At 63.9% G+C, this 15,368-nt stretch overlaps 1 protein-coding gene across 2 annotated transcripts in view; it reads right to left on the bottom strand.

The window, feature by feature from the left end:
• Window positions 1–265: 265 nt before the first annotated feature.
• Window positions 266–15,368, bottom strand: part of MEF2D (myocyte enhancer factor 2D) — a 29,369-nt gene continuing 14,266 nt past the window's right edge. Inside the window, exons 2-11 of one of the 2 annotated variants that reach the window (XM_049634789.1) lie at window positions 12,867–12,941; window positions 12,095–12,298; window positions 10,842–10,979; window positions 9,718–9,928; window positions 9,483–9,539; window positions 7,837–8,027; window positions 6,230–6,359; window positions 2,627–2,867; window positions 1,949–2,255; window positions 266–1,674 (exon numbers count right to left, since the gene is read on the bottom strand). In XM_049634789.1, the coding sequence (XP_049490746.1) occupies window positions 1,663–1,674; window positions 1,949–2,255; window positions 2,627–2,867; window positions 6,230–6,359; window positions 7,837–8,027; window positions 9,483–9,539; window positions 9,718–9,928; window positions 10,842–10,979; window positions 12,095–12,298; window positions 12,867–12,920 (1,545 nt within the window). In that variant the 5' untranslated portion in view covers window positions 12,921–12,941 and the 3' untranslated portion in view covers window positions 266–1,662. Of the gene's footprint in view, window positions 1,675–1,948; window positions 2,256–2,626; window positions 2,868–6,229; window positions 6,360–7,836; window positions 8,028–9,482; window positions 9,540–9,717; window positions 9,929–10,841; window positions 10,980–12,094; window positions 12,299–12,866; window positions 13,059–15,368 lie in introns of both variants that reach the window. The other variant, XM_049634788.1, reaches the window with a different exon arrangement.

Genomic DNA, 15,368 nt, shown 5'->3' with positions numbered 1-15,368 from the left:
GGGTCACAGAGGCAGGCACAGTTTCCTGCCACAGACTGGGCCTTGTCTAGTCTACTTTCCCGCTGGGCTGGGATGAAACCCCCAGGGAGCGCTGCACCCCCGGAGCAGAGGAGCGAGGCTTCTGTGAGACATGGGGGCGCCCCCCACCCCAGTCCGCCTGCACACACTACCTCAGGCCAGGCCCCTTAGATGGGGCGGGGGGGGGGGGGGGGGGGGGGGCGGGGGGGGGGGGCGGCCCCCCCCCCCTTTGGTTTGTGACCCAGCCGGGGGTCTCAGGACCCCGTGCGGGGGCGGCCCCCACGGGGGGGGCAGCAGGGGGGGGTGGGCGGGGGGGGAGGGGGGCAAGAACAACAGCAGAAGAATCCCATCTGTACAGTACGGGCCGTTTGAGTCATTATTATTACAATATACTTTGACAAAAATAGAATCTCATTTCATATCAATACAACAACAACAGAAAAAAACAGTTTCCTGGACTGTTACACTGCTAACGTTTTCCAAAGGTTGCTATTTACAATTACAGTAGCCAAGAGGGAAGGCGGGATGCGGCCTGGGGGTGGGGGGACAGGAGGTAGCAGACCAGGAGGACGCCCAGAGCGGGGGTGGCAGGGGCCCGGAGGGGGCCGGGGAGGGAGGGCCCAGGCGGGAAGGAGGGAGGCGGGCCTTCTGCGGACCTCCTCCCCCATCTCCCTTCTCCCACCCTCTCGCCACCCCGGCGTCCCTCCTACGGGGGTGTGGGGACGTGTCCGTGCAAGGAAGAGCGAGCCCCACTCACACCTGCCGCTGGACGCGAGGGTTCCGACCCTGCTGAGCAGCCTCACTGCAGCTTCCCTCCCCTCCCTGCGCTCTGGGGCCGCTTCCTGGGGCTGGTGTCGGCTGAGGGATGGGGCTATTGCACTGTGTGTCTTAGAGAAACCGCTAGGGAAGGAAGGGGGCCCCGATCCGCCCCTCACCCCAGCTCTCTGCCCCCAGCCTCAGATTCCCGGGTGGCCTTCCCAGCCCACAAGCTCGGCCGGCGCTCCCACACCTGGGGGGTGCAGCTCGCTCGAGAATCAGTGAGGGTGTGTCGTGTGGGGGGGGGGGGGGCATGAAGGGGCTGGGCTTGGATACTCCACCCCACGTGCCTGTGGCCGCAGGAACAGCCCAGAAGCAGAGACCCCTTCCAGAACCTCTGCCTCACCTCCCCCCCGAAACACAAACCCACCCGTCCAGCCGACTTTGGGGCTCAGTCTATTGTAAGGGGGTTTGCTGTTTGGTAGTTTTTTTGGTTATCTCCCTCTCTCTGGGGGACGGGGCGGGAGGGCTCGGCACCTGTCCTGTCCCAAAGGCCTATCGGGCTCCCCACCCCCTCCTGCAGCATATGTGAACAACGTGCAAAGTGTCCCCCCCCCTTCCCGCAAAAACAGCACCCCTCGCCAGTAAAATGGTGGGGGTGCAGAAAGAGGGGACGGGAGCATCCCCTCTCCAAAGCGAGAATCCAAATTAAAAAAAATATAATAATAATAATAATAATATAATAATTATACACAAATGTAACCGTCAACAGGACACGGGGCACAAAAGGAAGTGGGGTCGAGCGGGAGGAGCCCGGGGCGGGGAGGGGTGGGCGGTGAGATTGTCAACTCTTCATCAGGGAGGCTGAGAGGAGGGGGGTGGGAATCGTCACTTTAATGTCTGCGAAGAGAGGAGATGGAGAAGGGGTGTGAGGGCCCAGGCTGTGGGGGTCTGCGCCCCCCACTCCCCTCTCCCTGCAGGGCCAGGGCACTGGAGGCAGCCGGCGGACACAGGTGCGGGCCTGGTGCTGGAGGGACAGACGGACGGGCCCGTGGGGGTGGGCAGAGGTGGCGGTGCTGCCCCACGAGGGCGACGCGGGGGCGGGGGGGGGGGGCGGGGAGGGGGCCCCGGGGTGCAGCGGACACTGGCGGGCAGGAGGGTGACGCTACAGTACCCAGGTGTCGAGCCGCATCCTCTTTACAGCAGAGCCGTCGGCCTCGGGCTCGGGGGCCGGGCGCAGCAGGCCCAGCGTGGGCCCGAAGTCCCCCCGGCCGTCGTCCCGGTCCCCGGTCTCGTAGGAGCCACCGGCGGGGCTGCTGAGGCCGTCGCCAGGCTCAGGGCGGGTGGCCGGGAACACAGCTGGAGGGGGCGGCGCAGGGCTGCGCTCACGGCTGGGGGACACCGGCTCTGACTTGATGCTGATGTGCGGGTGGGTGGTGACCGTGAGGGCGGCCCCCACGTGGGGCAGGGGGCTGCCCGGGCTGGGCACCAGGGGGCAGAAGCAGAGGAGGTGCGGAACACAGGGTGATGGGGGGGCAAGGGAGGGAGAAGGAGGTGGTGGGGGTGGGGAGGGATGAGCGGACAGAGAGGAGACAAGAGAAGAGGGGCCACGGGAGGGAAAGAAGGAAGAAGCCACATTAGTTCTTTCTGGCCGGTGTCAGCCACGGCCCCTTGGTACTCTGGGCTGGCAGGGGAGGGGCTCCGGTTGGGTCTCCGGGGCCGCTCGGCGTTCAGTGTTCTGTGCTGTCCGCCAGTGACAGGGCCCTTCGAAGGGGCCCCAGCTCCCCCAGAGGACCCCGTCTTCCCGCCCTCGGCTCTGTCCCCAACCCTCCCACGGAGCCCCGGGACTCACATCAGGCTGCTGAGAGACACGGGGACCAGGTGGGGCTGCGCCTGGGGTGGCTGCTGGGGCTGCTGGGGCTGCTGGGGCGGCTGGGGCGGCTGCGGCTGCTGCGGCGGCGGCTGGGGCGGCTGCGGCTGGGGCGGCTGGGGCTGCTGCGGCTGCGGCCAGGCGGTGACGCTGCTGAGCGACAGCCCCCCTGGCGAGCTGAAGGCTGGGAGGGAGGAGAGCTCTGCGCTGGTCAGCTGGTAATCTGCAGGGGCAGGGGAGAAAGGGACAGGTCAGCGGGCACACCCCCGTGCGGCGTCCGTCACCGTGCCGGGCATCGGCACCCAAAGCTGAAGCAAATCGTAACCACCACCAGGGGCTGGGTTTTTAAAATGGCCTTGAAGTCGTTTCTTTCTAACCCACCCGTAAGTATCGCTTTCAGAATGTCGACTGGAAAAGAAGAGGAAAACGTCAGGAAGGCCCAATATACGTCAAGTGTCACCTCTTCCACTGCCAGGACTTCCGGGGCCTTTCCCAGACAGAGGGGCATCGCGGGGACACCCGGGGAATGGCGTTCTGGGGCAGACCACCGTCGCCGCCCTTCCACCTGCGGCCTCGAGACCGCCAACACCAGTCAGGGAGAGGAGGGCGGCGAGGCTCCGCTCGCCTGCCCTGACGGGCCCCCGCGGAACAGGGGGGCGGGGAGGGGAGCCTGCCCTCAGCATAGCCGGCCAAGCCTCCCCTGCTTCTCACTTTCTAAATTCCTGTCTTCGTGAAGAAGCTGCGGAATCTCCACCAGAGACTAAACCAATGCGAGGGGGTTCACAATTTACACGCGCTGGTGTATTTCACGCTGCAGCTTGTTTGGGGTGGTTTAGCAGCGTCCCCCTCGGAGCCCAAGGTGACAACGGCAGTGGCAGTGGGCACGGGCACACCCCGCGTGCTGTCGCCACCACACCACCATGCTCTTCCTCGAGGAGTCGCATACCGTGGCCCCAGCTCCGCGCAGGGAAGACACCGCCGGGCACAGAGCAAGGGGAAGGGCCAGAGCGACGTGGTCAGATGTCCCGGTGGCCTCCACGGAGGTCCGTGAGCGGGGACAAGTGCCTTGCTCCCTGTTCATGGACCGGACACATGAGAGCCAAATGCACCGCACAGCGGTTGTGAGGACCGAGCTCTCACACGTGGGGCGCACACAACAGACTCTGGCACTCAGGAAATATTCCAGAATCCACAAACGAGGCAACTGCAGCCTCTCATTTGGGGAGCCTCTATGAGAAGCGTGGGCTTCTCACAGAGAAAGCCAACGGCTGAGCTGAGGCAAGACCCCAGGGCTTCCGATTACCCGTAAATCCCCCCTAGGGATATCCGCTCCACACTTGCCTCTGATCTTCTAACATCAGCCAGCAGCTTCGAGACGCCTGCTTAAAAACCAGAGCCAGGGCAGGAGGAGCCCCTAGGACCAGCTCCTTGCCACACTCATCTTACAAAAAGGAAGCCCAGCCTAGAAAGGCGCACTGCGTCGTCGCCCGCCGCCCTGGGCAGGAGGAACACGGCCCACAGGCCCACTCGATCTGCTCCCGGAGCAAACAGAGCCAGACCTCCGCAGCCAGGGTCAACAAGGGGCCAGGCCTGTCCCTTACCCAGGACATTACCGGAGCCAGATCAACCTCAGCCGGAACTTGAACGGGGGGCCAAGGACTATGAACGGGGAATAACTAAACAGCGGTGTGTTTGCCGGGGTTTTGTTTAGATACCTAGGGTCACCTGAAAACACGTGCTGTTTAAACCGAGGCCTGCTCACCTATTCCTTCAGCAAGAGAGCCGGGGCCCCTGGTTTCTGGGACAACGTGAAGAAGCCCACACTTCCCGGCGGGGCCGCAGGGCCAGGCTCAGGGTCACAATCTGCCCTCACACCAGACTGACAAACGGAGTCTAAAGTCTGGCCCTGCTGGGCGCCTGTCCCTGGTTCATGGACACCCACTAAGCTCCCCTCCTGCTTGAGGAGACCTGCAAGGGCCACAGAAGGCGGCAGGAAGGCATCACCACGTGTTTCGGGAACCCCCCGGACAACAGCTCCTGGAGAGTGGCCTGCACTGCCCTCCGCCAAACGCCCTGCCAGCCCCCAGGGAGCCTGAGAGACCCCTTGCGGGCCCACGACTCTTCCAGATGAGGAGACCGGGGCCCAGGAGGACGGCCGCCTGAGGCTACCCCAGGACAGCGTAACCGGGCAGTGGGTCCACGTACAGGAACACACACAGGGACAGGGGACTCATTAGACACCTGGGTGATAAGATCTGGACACAGACACACGTCAGGGTCTGGCCCCTCAACATGAGGTGGTTCCCCCAGGTCTCTTACCTGCCCCAAGGGGCATCCCTATGGACGCTGCTGGGTTCTAGATTTTTGCCCAGGGGGAAGAGATAGGATCTTGTATTTGGTTTTGTTTTTTTTTTTAATTTTTGAGCAATCTCTACACCCAACGTGGGGCTCGAACTCACAACCCTGAGATTGAGAGTTGTACGTTCTACCAACGGAGCCAGCCAGACACCTCGATTCTGTATTTGTACAGGCGTCATGGTGTGATTCTGGAACCAGGGTGTGGGGTGGCTGGAGAAGCGTAGGGGTCTTTTGGTCTAGTTTGATCTGATCACAAAACAGCCCTCACGCAAGCTGTTCCCAAGCGAGGGAACCGGCAGTGGGGGGTGGGGGCTGCAGAGGTCTCTTCGCGGGGAAACAAGTGCTCTGAAAGGAGGTGACAAGAAACGTCCCCACCGAGAAGTCCTTCCTGATGCAACAACAGAGTGCAGGCCAGGATGGCTGAGTGTCACAGGCTGTTGCTGGGAGGGGACAGTGGGTGACACAGGCCAGGACAGCCCCGGGGACCCAGCACAGCCTGGGCACTGGGTGGCCTGATTTCTTCTACCCAGAGGCCTCTCCTGCGCCCCCCAAGCGGCTCTCCACCTTCACACCCCTCTCTGACCTTCCCTTTGTCAGGGCCCTCCTCTCCCCTCCCCATCACCCCCCACAGCAGAGCCACCTCCTGGGTGAGAGGCCGTCTCCTCCCTCCTCCCCCTGCCCGAAGCCCCCAGCTGGCCTTCCCGAGAGGCTGGGCAAACCCTCCTGATGGGCCTCCCTCTCTCTGGCCTCCTCCACCTGTCTGTCCCTTCTCCAGGAAGCCTGTCCTGCCCCCCCAAGGGCAGCCTGAGTCATGTGCTCAGCCCCCCACCCCCACCCCTGCCGCTGGCCTGGCCCCTCCTCAGACAAGGAGGTTCCTCAAGGACAGGAACTCCTCTTCCATTAGGTCCTGTATTAAAACGAGGAATCCCCAGTTAGCAAATTTGAATTTCAGACAAAACAATGAATAGTTTTTTTAATACGAGTACGTCTTTGGGACATACTTTAGCAGAAAAAAGTCTTTGACACGTATTTATACTGCAAGATTACTCGGGGTTTCATCTGAAATTCAAATTTCAGGGGGCATCCTCTCTCTATTTGCTGAGTCTGGCACCGGCAGCCAGGTGGGGTCTCCCCGCTGGGGCTGGAGCACCCCCCTTCCCCCTCCCCACCCCCCTCCCCCCTCCGGGGAACAGTGCCCCAAGGCCAAGGGCACGCGCAGCCACTCACCTGTGTTGTAGGCAGTGGGCATGGAGGAGAAAGGGAGGCCCTGGCTGAGTAAACTCGGTGTTGCCACGGAAACCACCGGGGTGGTGAGCGAGTGGGTCGACTGGGAGGCCCCAAGGCGCTGGGCGTTGTTCTGCGGGAGAGAAGCGGGTGTCAACGGGTTGCGGGGGGCGGGCCCGCCTGGCGGGGACGCCTCGGCGCGGACACGCACGGGGACGCCTCGGCGCGGACACGCACGCCGACGCCGTCACGGGGACGCCGGGGCCCAGCGAGGGGCGCATGCACGCGTGCAGGGAGGAAGGCGCGCCCGCATCTGCCAGGCGTGGCGTGTGCCTGCGTGTGAGCACACACGCGTGTGGGGCTGTCAGCTCCATCTGCCGCTGAGTCACTTGTTTATTCCAGCTCCACGCTGGGGCCGAAACTGCCGCCGTGTTGGCCGCCAAAGCCCGCCTGCCTTTTCCAGCCTCTCTGGCCTCCCGTCAGGGAGCTGGGGAGGGAGGAGCCCCCGCCCCGCTCCTGGCTCGGGGCCGGGAGGGAAGCGTGAGCGCGCGTGCGCGGCTGCGAGCGCCTGGGAGCGCAGGTGAGGCGGGCTGCGAGCGGGACTGAGCTCGAGGAGGCCGAGAGGAGGCAGGGAGTTACCAAGGACGCCCCTGGCCTGGCCCTGGGCCGCAGCTGCCTCTGGGAAAGTGCTGCCACGGTCTGGCTGGCACCCCTCCCAAGGAGGTCCCTGTCCTGGGTTCCAAGAGTGCTCAGTGGGACTGAGTCAGAGGGCAAGTATGGTCCAGCCCCGCCAATGCAGGCGTCCTGGGGCACATCCAGACGGGCCCTCCAAGGCCAGAGGCCGGCCCACCCCCTTGCGCGCGCGCGCACACACACACACACACACACACACACAGGGTTAAGGGGTGTCTGTGTGAACGCATCACATAAAGACGTCCACGTCCACACAGGTACAAACACATGCATGTCTAACCCTGCCCCCTGCCCCATTCACCTCTATACCCCGCTTGGCACTGAGCATAGCTCCTGGCAAACAACCGAGTAAACAAACAACACACACGACACACGCAGGCGGGAGGCAGGGGGCACACGCACACTCCATGCTGGGGCACGAGCCACGGGTGGACCCGGAGTTCAAAGCCACAGCACACACCTCACAGCCTCAACTTACCAGATCTAAATGGTCCTCAGTCTGGCAGCGGAAATAAAACCAAGGGGCTGGTTCAGTCTCTGACCTCCGCACACCCCCCCAGACCCCTGTCCCCACAGCCACCCCATCTACCTCTTCACACAGGAGCGGGACGGCTCTCCAGCCTCGGACTCCGGAAAATGCTATATCCCAACGACCACCAGGTACGAAACCTTCACAATCCAGTCCTCATGCTTCCACAGGGATGTCAAATCCCTCCCTTCCTTCTCTCCCACCTCCTGTCCCTTACTGCCCTTGTGGGTGGCACTTCCACATTCCAACCTCTCGCAGGGCCCTCGCGAGAGAAAGCTCAGGAGAAGTCCCGCCTCTACAGTCTCTCTCCGGAGGTCCCACCTGCTGGCTAGCCTCACGCTCTTCCCCCTTCCCCAGCCCCTACCCCTCGGTGCAGACACCCACTCACCAGGTGATGCATCAAGCCCTTTCCTCCCTGGGAAGTGATGACCCTCAGGTCGGGCTTGCGGCTGGGGGCTCCAAGCTGGGCGCTGTGGGCGGGCGGGGGCGGAGACTTGGCAGGGATGCCCTTGTTTAGACTGTTGCCATTGGCCACAGGGAGGAGGCCGGGGGAAGCCCGGGCACTGACGTAGCCATTCCCTGAGAGAAAGAGATGGGGGTAAAAGGAGAGCCCCGCTAACTCCCCCCGCACCAGGACTCCACGCTCAGGCTGCCGGTGGGTGCCGAGCTCTCGGTTTTCCCCTAAAACCGCCCTGACTCCGGCATCGCCGGGCTCATTCCTCTGCCTCTAAGTGATGTACGACGGAGCTCGCTCGGTCGGGAGCCCGAAGGCCGGTAGGAAGGAGCGGCCACGCCCCGCGGCCAGCCCTTCCCACCTTTCCTCCTCTTGGTCTCAGACGGGAAGTCCTGCCAATCCCCCCACCTGCCCCGACTGGCTCACGGTGGCCCCAGCTGGAGAAGGGGTGGGCAGCCCGGAGCTGCCCTCGGTGAGGATCCCGGCCCCCGAGGCCAATTGACGCAAGACAGCGCCTCTGGCCAGGAGACGGGTGCCTTGATTTGGGTGGGTGCATGACAACACGCCCGCGGCTCTGGGGCACACAAGCCATCGCTGGCGGCGGTGGCGTCACTGGTAATGGGGAACGGACGACACGGCCACCACCATAACTACACTGGCAACAACAGGCATAACAACTACCTCTTACGTCTGCCCCACGCTCAACACCTCACGGGACTTTCACGTGCACATGATCTCATTTAATCCTCACGCCCGCCGTGCGAGGCAGACCGGATGTGGCCCATCACCCCTATTCACGAAAGACCAGACTCGAGGCCTGGTTGCCACAGCTGTGAGGACTGGCCCGGGGCAGCACGGCCGGGCGGAGGCCAAGCCAGGGCTCGCACCCGCACCCCACACGCTGGGCCTGGGCACCTGCAAGGACCACCGGGAGGGCCCGGGAGTCTGCGGGCGCTTCTCTGGCCCTCTCCTCGAGAGGAAGAGGAAGTCGCCATCCCCGCCTCTGACCCCAACACACAATCACTGCCACCAAGGTGTTTATGTGGTGCCTGGGGCTAAGCTGGGGGATTCTAAGGCCCAGAGAAGTGGCGATGACCACAGTCAGACGTGTCACCTTGCTCTGTCCCCTGAGAGCACACTGTTCCCCTGGAAGTGTGGGGCTGCCTTCATCCCAATTCCCGGATCACTCTGGGAATGGCAAGAATGTCAGGGTGACGTCAATGGTGACATTCGAAGTCACAGTCACCAGTCGGACAACAGCACAGGGCGGGAGAGGCTGTCGGCTGCCGGGGGTCTGGGTGGGAGTCCATCGGCAACACCATACGCTCCAGATCCCACCCAGGTGCCCCCACTCAACTGAAAGGACTTGGATATTCTCATCCAACTAGAAATGTTGGTTCATTCCCCCACTTGCCCAGAACGCCCCGGGCCTGCGTCTCTGATGATCGTCCACACCAGTCACTGCTACGGACAAAAGAGACCCAGCCAACTCAGGCCCCGGCATCTTCCTCTCATCTAATGGGGGTCCCTCTTGGTCCCTGGGCCCGCGAGGCCGCGAGCAGGCAGGCAGCTGCACTCACCGACAGGGCTGGGGCAGGCTCCGTTAGCACTGGTGAGGTCTCCCCCCAGCATGGCCCCTGGGGGACAAGCAGAACCGTGATGAGTCGGCAGGACGCCCCCTTCCACGGTGTGTCCCGAGGGACCCCGCAGCGGGAGGAGCCACACAAACGGCAGAATGCTGCACTGGGTGCAGGGAAATACCCAGTGCTAGAGACGGAATCCTGAGGTCCCCGGCACGGCTCGGTCCCACCTCACCTGCGCTGGCCGGCCGCTGGGGCAGGCCCGGAGACACGCTGTTCCTCTGCAGCGCTGGCTGCTGGGGGGACAGGAGCCGGGGGTCCGTGAGGGATGATGTCACCAGGGAGGGGGTGACCAAAGAGCCGCTGGGATTGCTGAACTGCAGTGAGCTCTGGTTGGACACGGGCACCGTGACGGGCATAGCAAAGTTGGGGGCCGGCACGGCTGACTAGACACAAAACGGAGAGGCAGGGTCAGGCCAGGTGACCCCTCGCCCCGGACCCACTCTGCCTGAGGGGGCAGGCAAGCCTTCCTCTTGTCTCTGGGCTGTGTGTCCGAGGGCCAGCAGCTCGACCTCTCTGCCCTGGGCCCTCTCGGGGGAAGTACGCGGGCGGGGTGCCGTGGGGTGGAGCTGCGCTCACCACAGACAGGCCCAGGGATGCCCCGAGGCCCCCCGAGGAGGTGGTTAGTCCTCAGCCAGGCGGGACACACAGGGAGCAGGTTAGAGGCCCTGAGTACAGCCCCGAACGCACCCGCACAGCCGGGAAGGGCCCGCGACCACCGGCCAGGCCACCACGTCCCTTGTCGTCTCCCGGCACCCCGCTCGCCGCCCTCCCTGCTTGGAGGGGGTGTCGGCGCAGGCCCGACAGGGTCCCTGCCCTCTGGCGCCGTGGACAAGGAGCGCGGTCCCTACTTCCTGTCGGCTGAAGCCCTCACGTCATCTACACACGCCTCGCCGGGGAGAGGGACGCTCCAGGCCTCTCCCGCTTGTGCTGCGTCCGACACGACGCGCGTCTCGGCAAGGGTCACGGGGTTTTCACAAGCAAGGTCAGCGGCTGCTCGGGGGCGACCGACGCCCCCCACGGCGCAGGGCGGGCGTCCGTCGGGGGCAGCCGAGGGCCGGCACGAAGCCACACCATGCAGCACGGGCAGGCGTTCCTCCACGCGACTACTCACGGCCAGTCTATAACTCTGCATCATTTTATCAAACTCCTCGTCTATCTTTTTATACTTCTCCTCCGTCTGGGGGGTCAGGGCAAACACCTCGTCCACCTCAGGGCTCTCACATTCCCTGTGTTTCTTGTGCAGCGCCTGGGGGGGGGGCCGGAGGGGCCGACAGGGAGACAGTGAGTGGGGCTCACCCCGTAGCGCCGGAAGAGCCCGTCCAGCTCCTCGCTGGCGCGTCGGTACTTGTCCTCCAGCAGGGGGCTCTGCTCCAGCGAGTCCTCCCCGTCGGGCTCCGGGCTGTCACAGCCGTTGAAGCCCTTCTTCCTCAGGGTCTGCAAGCGCACCACTGTGTCAGCTGGGGGGAGGGGGGGCGGCCAACCCCACCCCGGGGTGTGGGGGGGTGAATGCGTGCTGGGGGGGGGGGCCCTACCCCAGAATGCGGCATGCACTTGGCACAGACCCCTCCCTCCAGGGTGGCAGGTGGGGAGGGGCCCTAAGGAAGCGCCACGGGGGGGGGACGGCAGCCAGGGCTGGTGGTGCCCCGCGTGGCCCCTGGGCTCTGGGAGAGAAGCAGAGAGGGAGACGGGGGGAGAGGAAGGAGGGGGAGAAAGGCCAAGGGGACAGCAGCGTCTCTTGAGCCCCTACGACGCGACGCCCCGTGTGCTGTCCTTGCCCAGAGGCCGGGGGCTCCCCGCACATGCCCACACGAGGTCGGGGCACGCCCGGTAGGCCTGGAGTAGACCCCAGGGCTGCCGCCTTCCTGTCAGAACATCTTCACAGATGTGGTTTGTCTTTAAAGTCAATAGCGAGTGTAAATGTTCCATCCTAGACCAAACCTGTTTTCTCGAACAGAAAACTAAGGCAATTTCCTCCCCATCTCGGAATTAAAGTCCCTCTCGGGGAAGGCAAGCCCGTGGCTTCCGGGCACCTCTTCACTGGCAGTTCTGTGCCCTGGGAGGGCACCTGAGCGGGGCAGGCTCCGAGGCCCTGGGAGGCTGACCCAGCCAAGGCCGTGTGGCCAGTCAGGGCCACAGCTGGATCCCAAAGCCCGTGTCCTTGGACGGCTCGCAACACTGGCTCTTTGTGAAACGGAAAATTGCGCCACAGGGACCCACAGAGGGGCCGCGGCGGAGCAGGGGAGACAGAAACAAGGAGGGAGACAAAGGCAGAAGAGTGGGAAGCAGGAGCAGCCCAAAAGACGGAGCAGGAGAGAGCGAGCGAGCGAGCGAGCCCGAGAGAAGCCAGAGCAGAGACGTCAGGCGAGCCGGCCGAGCATGAACTCATGCTCGGAGAGTTCGGGCGGGCGGCCCCCACCCGACCTCGACCTCGACCTCCCGGTCCCGCCCGCCTCCCCCAGCCTGGGCTCGAGCGAGCGCGAGAGAGGATGTGGGTCCCTACGGCGTGCCCACGGGCGAGGGGCTGCCAGGGGCGGGACAGGCGGGCCCACCTCGATGATGTCGGCGTTGGTGCGGCTCTCGTGCGGCTCGTTGTACTCGGTGTACTTGAGCAGCACCTTGTCCATGTCGGTGCTGGCATACTGGAACAGCTTGTTGGAGTGGTTGAAGATGATGAGCGCGATCTCGCAGTCACAGAGCACGCTCAGCTCGTACGCCTTCTTCATCAGCCCGAACTTGCGCTTGGTGAACGTCACCTGCAGGTGGCGGGGAGGGGGGTGGCCAGGTCTGGCTCAGTCAAAGCCCGCCCGGGAGCCCCTGGCCCCGGGGAAGAAACAGGCCAGCGCCTCTCTGCCCACACAGGGCCGAGACGGAGCCTAGAGCTGACTCGCTGAAGGGAGAGGGTGTGGATGCACAGAACGCCACACCTCTGTGCTGGGGGCTACAAGGAGGTCAGGGAAGGAGAAGAGAAGGGCTTCCCAGCTCCTCCCCTGGAGTAGGAAGAGGGGAAGAATTCCTCTGGGGGAAGAGAGGGTGTGCCCAGGGATGGCCTGAGGCGTGGGTATGGCTCCTGGGTGGGGGGGGGGGGGCACAGGTCCACGTGCTTGCAGCAACAGAGGAGCCTCAGAGTTCTGAGACACGGGGTTCCAAGAGCTGCGGGAGGTGGGGGCTCCTCTCCTCCTAACTCAGTCCTTCCCCTTCCATGATGGCCTCCAGAGGCCCCCTCCTCCAGGAAGCCCTCTTGGACTGGCGGGAAGGAGTGGAGGCAGAGGCCAGCTCCCTGCCCTCCTCATCCCACTCTACGTGGCTCCAAGACCTCCTCACCTGTCGGTTCCGCTCATCAGTGATTCGCTGGATCTGAATCTTTTTCCTCCCCATCTTCTCCGGGGATCCTCAGTGCTAGGGAGGGGAGGGGATCGCTGGGTGGCGGGTCTCGGCACGCCTTACACTGTGCTCATGAACGGCCTGGGACCAGGGCTCAGTTCATGGTCTGCAGGACACCTTCTGCACAGCCTCCTGGGAGAGGAGGGCCAGGAGACGGCTGTCAGCCCGGCGAGTGCCAGCACACAGGCGCGCAGGCCAGGCTCACAGCACCCCCGGGGGAGGCTGGGCAGCGCCCAGCCCCATCCTCAGAATGAGGAAATGGTGATGTCCTGAGGGGATGACGGCAGGCCGCGGCCAGGCACCAGCTGGAACTCGCACCCAGGGCCCAGGCTCCGGTCCAGGCTCTGTCCACACCAGCCCTGCCACGCTCCGGTTCGAGATCACACAGAGCCGATGTCCAGGGCTCTGGGTCTTGGAGGACGCCCCGCACCCCTTCCTCTCCCCGGACCCTGCCCAGAACAGAGACATCGGGGTTCGCCGGCTGCCCCTCTGGCCTAGAACGGCACTTGCAGTCCTGGAGCCCGGTGGGCAGAGGGCACCTGCTGAGGCCGTGAGCGGCTACCACGGTGCACCTGCCAAGATGGCAGGGCCCTGGGGCCCCCGGTCCGGAGCACAGCAGAGCTGGGCTAGAGCGCTGGTCCTCGCACCAGCCTCACGGAACCCCGGAGCCTGGAGTCCCCGACGGGGCTGGGGCGGCTGGGAGGGCTGTCTCCCCTCCGCCAGGGGTTGCTCCACACCCATCGGCACTACTCAGTGGGCCTCGGCCTACGGTTTCGTTAGAAGAAAGGGCTCTGCTGCTTAAAATGAGTCAATACGTGACCACCGCCCCCCGATTAGAGCAGAGGTCTGCAAACTTTTTCTGTAAAGGGACAGATAACAACTACTTTAGGCCTCACAGGCCACATGGCTCTGTTGTAACTACTTGACCGCCATTGTGGCGGGAAAGCAGCAGCAGACGACACATAAACAAGTAAGCGTGGCTGAGCTCCAGCAAAACCAGATTTATAACAACAGGCATGGGTCAGATAGGGCCCAGAGGTCACAGTGTGCCGAGTCCCGCTCTGGAGGAGCGGGCCACGTCTAGAACCCAGGTTCACAGCCGCGGGTGTGCATGGGGGAGGCCGGGGCAGGCACCGGGAAGAGGGCGCCCCATCTCACACACCCATAAACCAGTCATGGCCCACGGGCGAGGAGCCCCAGTTCCACAGCCAGGACGGAGGACGGGACACGGAGCCCTTCCAGAACGGGAGGGGGCGCGGGGATGGAAACCCAGCCTGACCCAGAAAAGCTACGTGCTCTCAGGTGTGGGAGAGGCTGGTGCCCTAACAGGCTGGGTGAGCCCTTGGGGCCTGGAAGGGCCCTGGGTGGGGTGGAGGCAGTTGACGACCCCTGGACCCCTTCAGCTCTGTGATTCCAGGAGAACTGGGGGCGGAGCCTTCCAGGACACCGAGCAAGCGGGCAGTGAGCACGAGGCCCATGCGTCCTGAGGCCACTCTGATTAGGTCCTAGGAATCCAGGCCTCCCCTCCAGAGATTCCCCCCCATAGAGCCCCAGGCAGAGAGACCCCACTGCAGAGTCCAGGGAGGTGGGTTCTCAATTCCCCCCGGCCTGGGCACAGGTGATGGCCATGCCTGTAGTTAGGAACCCCCTCCCCAACCCCCATTTCCAACGGCTGCTGAGTTTTCCTGGAGCCTTTCCAGCCCCTCTCAACCGTGGCCCCCAAGGTGCCAGAGCAGAAACCAAAGTTCACCCTTGCCGGCATCTCGGCCACGGAGGGCAGGGAAGGAGGGGATCGGAGGACTTGGGAGGAGCCAGGGATACCTCTTCCCATCCTTCTCCAGCCCAGCCTCAAAGACAGTTTCTGCTCTGTCCTGAGACCTTCAGGAAACAGCTAGAGGGGTCCTGTACCCCTCTCTCGCCCCAGAGATGGATCCCAGAACCTCTTCCTCTCTTCCTTGCCCTCAAGGTGCTCCACGGGCCCTGGGCCTCCTACTGCCCCCCTTCTTGCCCCCCTTGGACAACACCCACACGGCCCAGGGGGCCCAACAGACACCCCATTCTTTGCCTCTGACGCCCATCTCAGCCAAAGCCCCACCTCAAAGGCCCCTGCCCAAGGGTTACAGCTAGGCTGCTTCCCCGTGCAACCCCAAGGCTGTGTCTTCCGGAGCCGGTGATCTGGGCTTGGCAGGAGGGTGGGGAGGGAACGCGGAGGACAAGGGGGCGAAGACGACGGCTTTTTCAACTGGATTCTGGGGCCTGGCCATGAAAACCCCAGTCTAGACTGGTTAATGCTGTCACTGCTGCACTTTTGTGGCTCAGAGCACCCACCTTCCCTCCAACACCCCTGTTCCCATCTCCCTCTCACCACCTTTTGTGCGTAAGCAGGTTCTCGCGGAGACGCGGCCTCTATAAGCTTATGGCCAATTCTGCCTCCTCCTCCAA

Source organism: Panthera uncia, chromosome F1 (genome assembly GCF_023721935.1).
Source record: "Panthera uncia isolate 11264 chromosome F1, Puncia_PCG_1.0, whole genome shotgun sequence".
NCBI classification, from domain to species: domain Eukaryota; kingdom Metazoa; phylum Chordata; class Mammalia; order Carnivora; family Felidae; genus Panthera; species Panthera uncia.
This window is presented reverse-complemented; position numbering and strand designations above follow the sequence as displayed.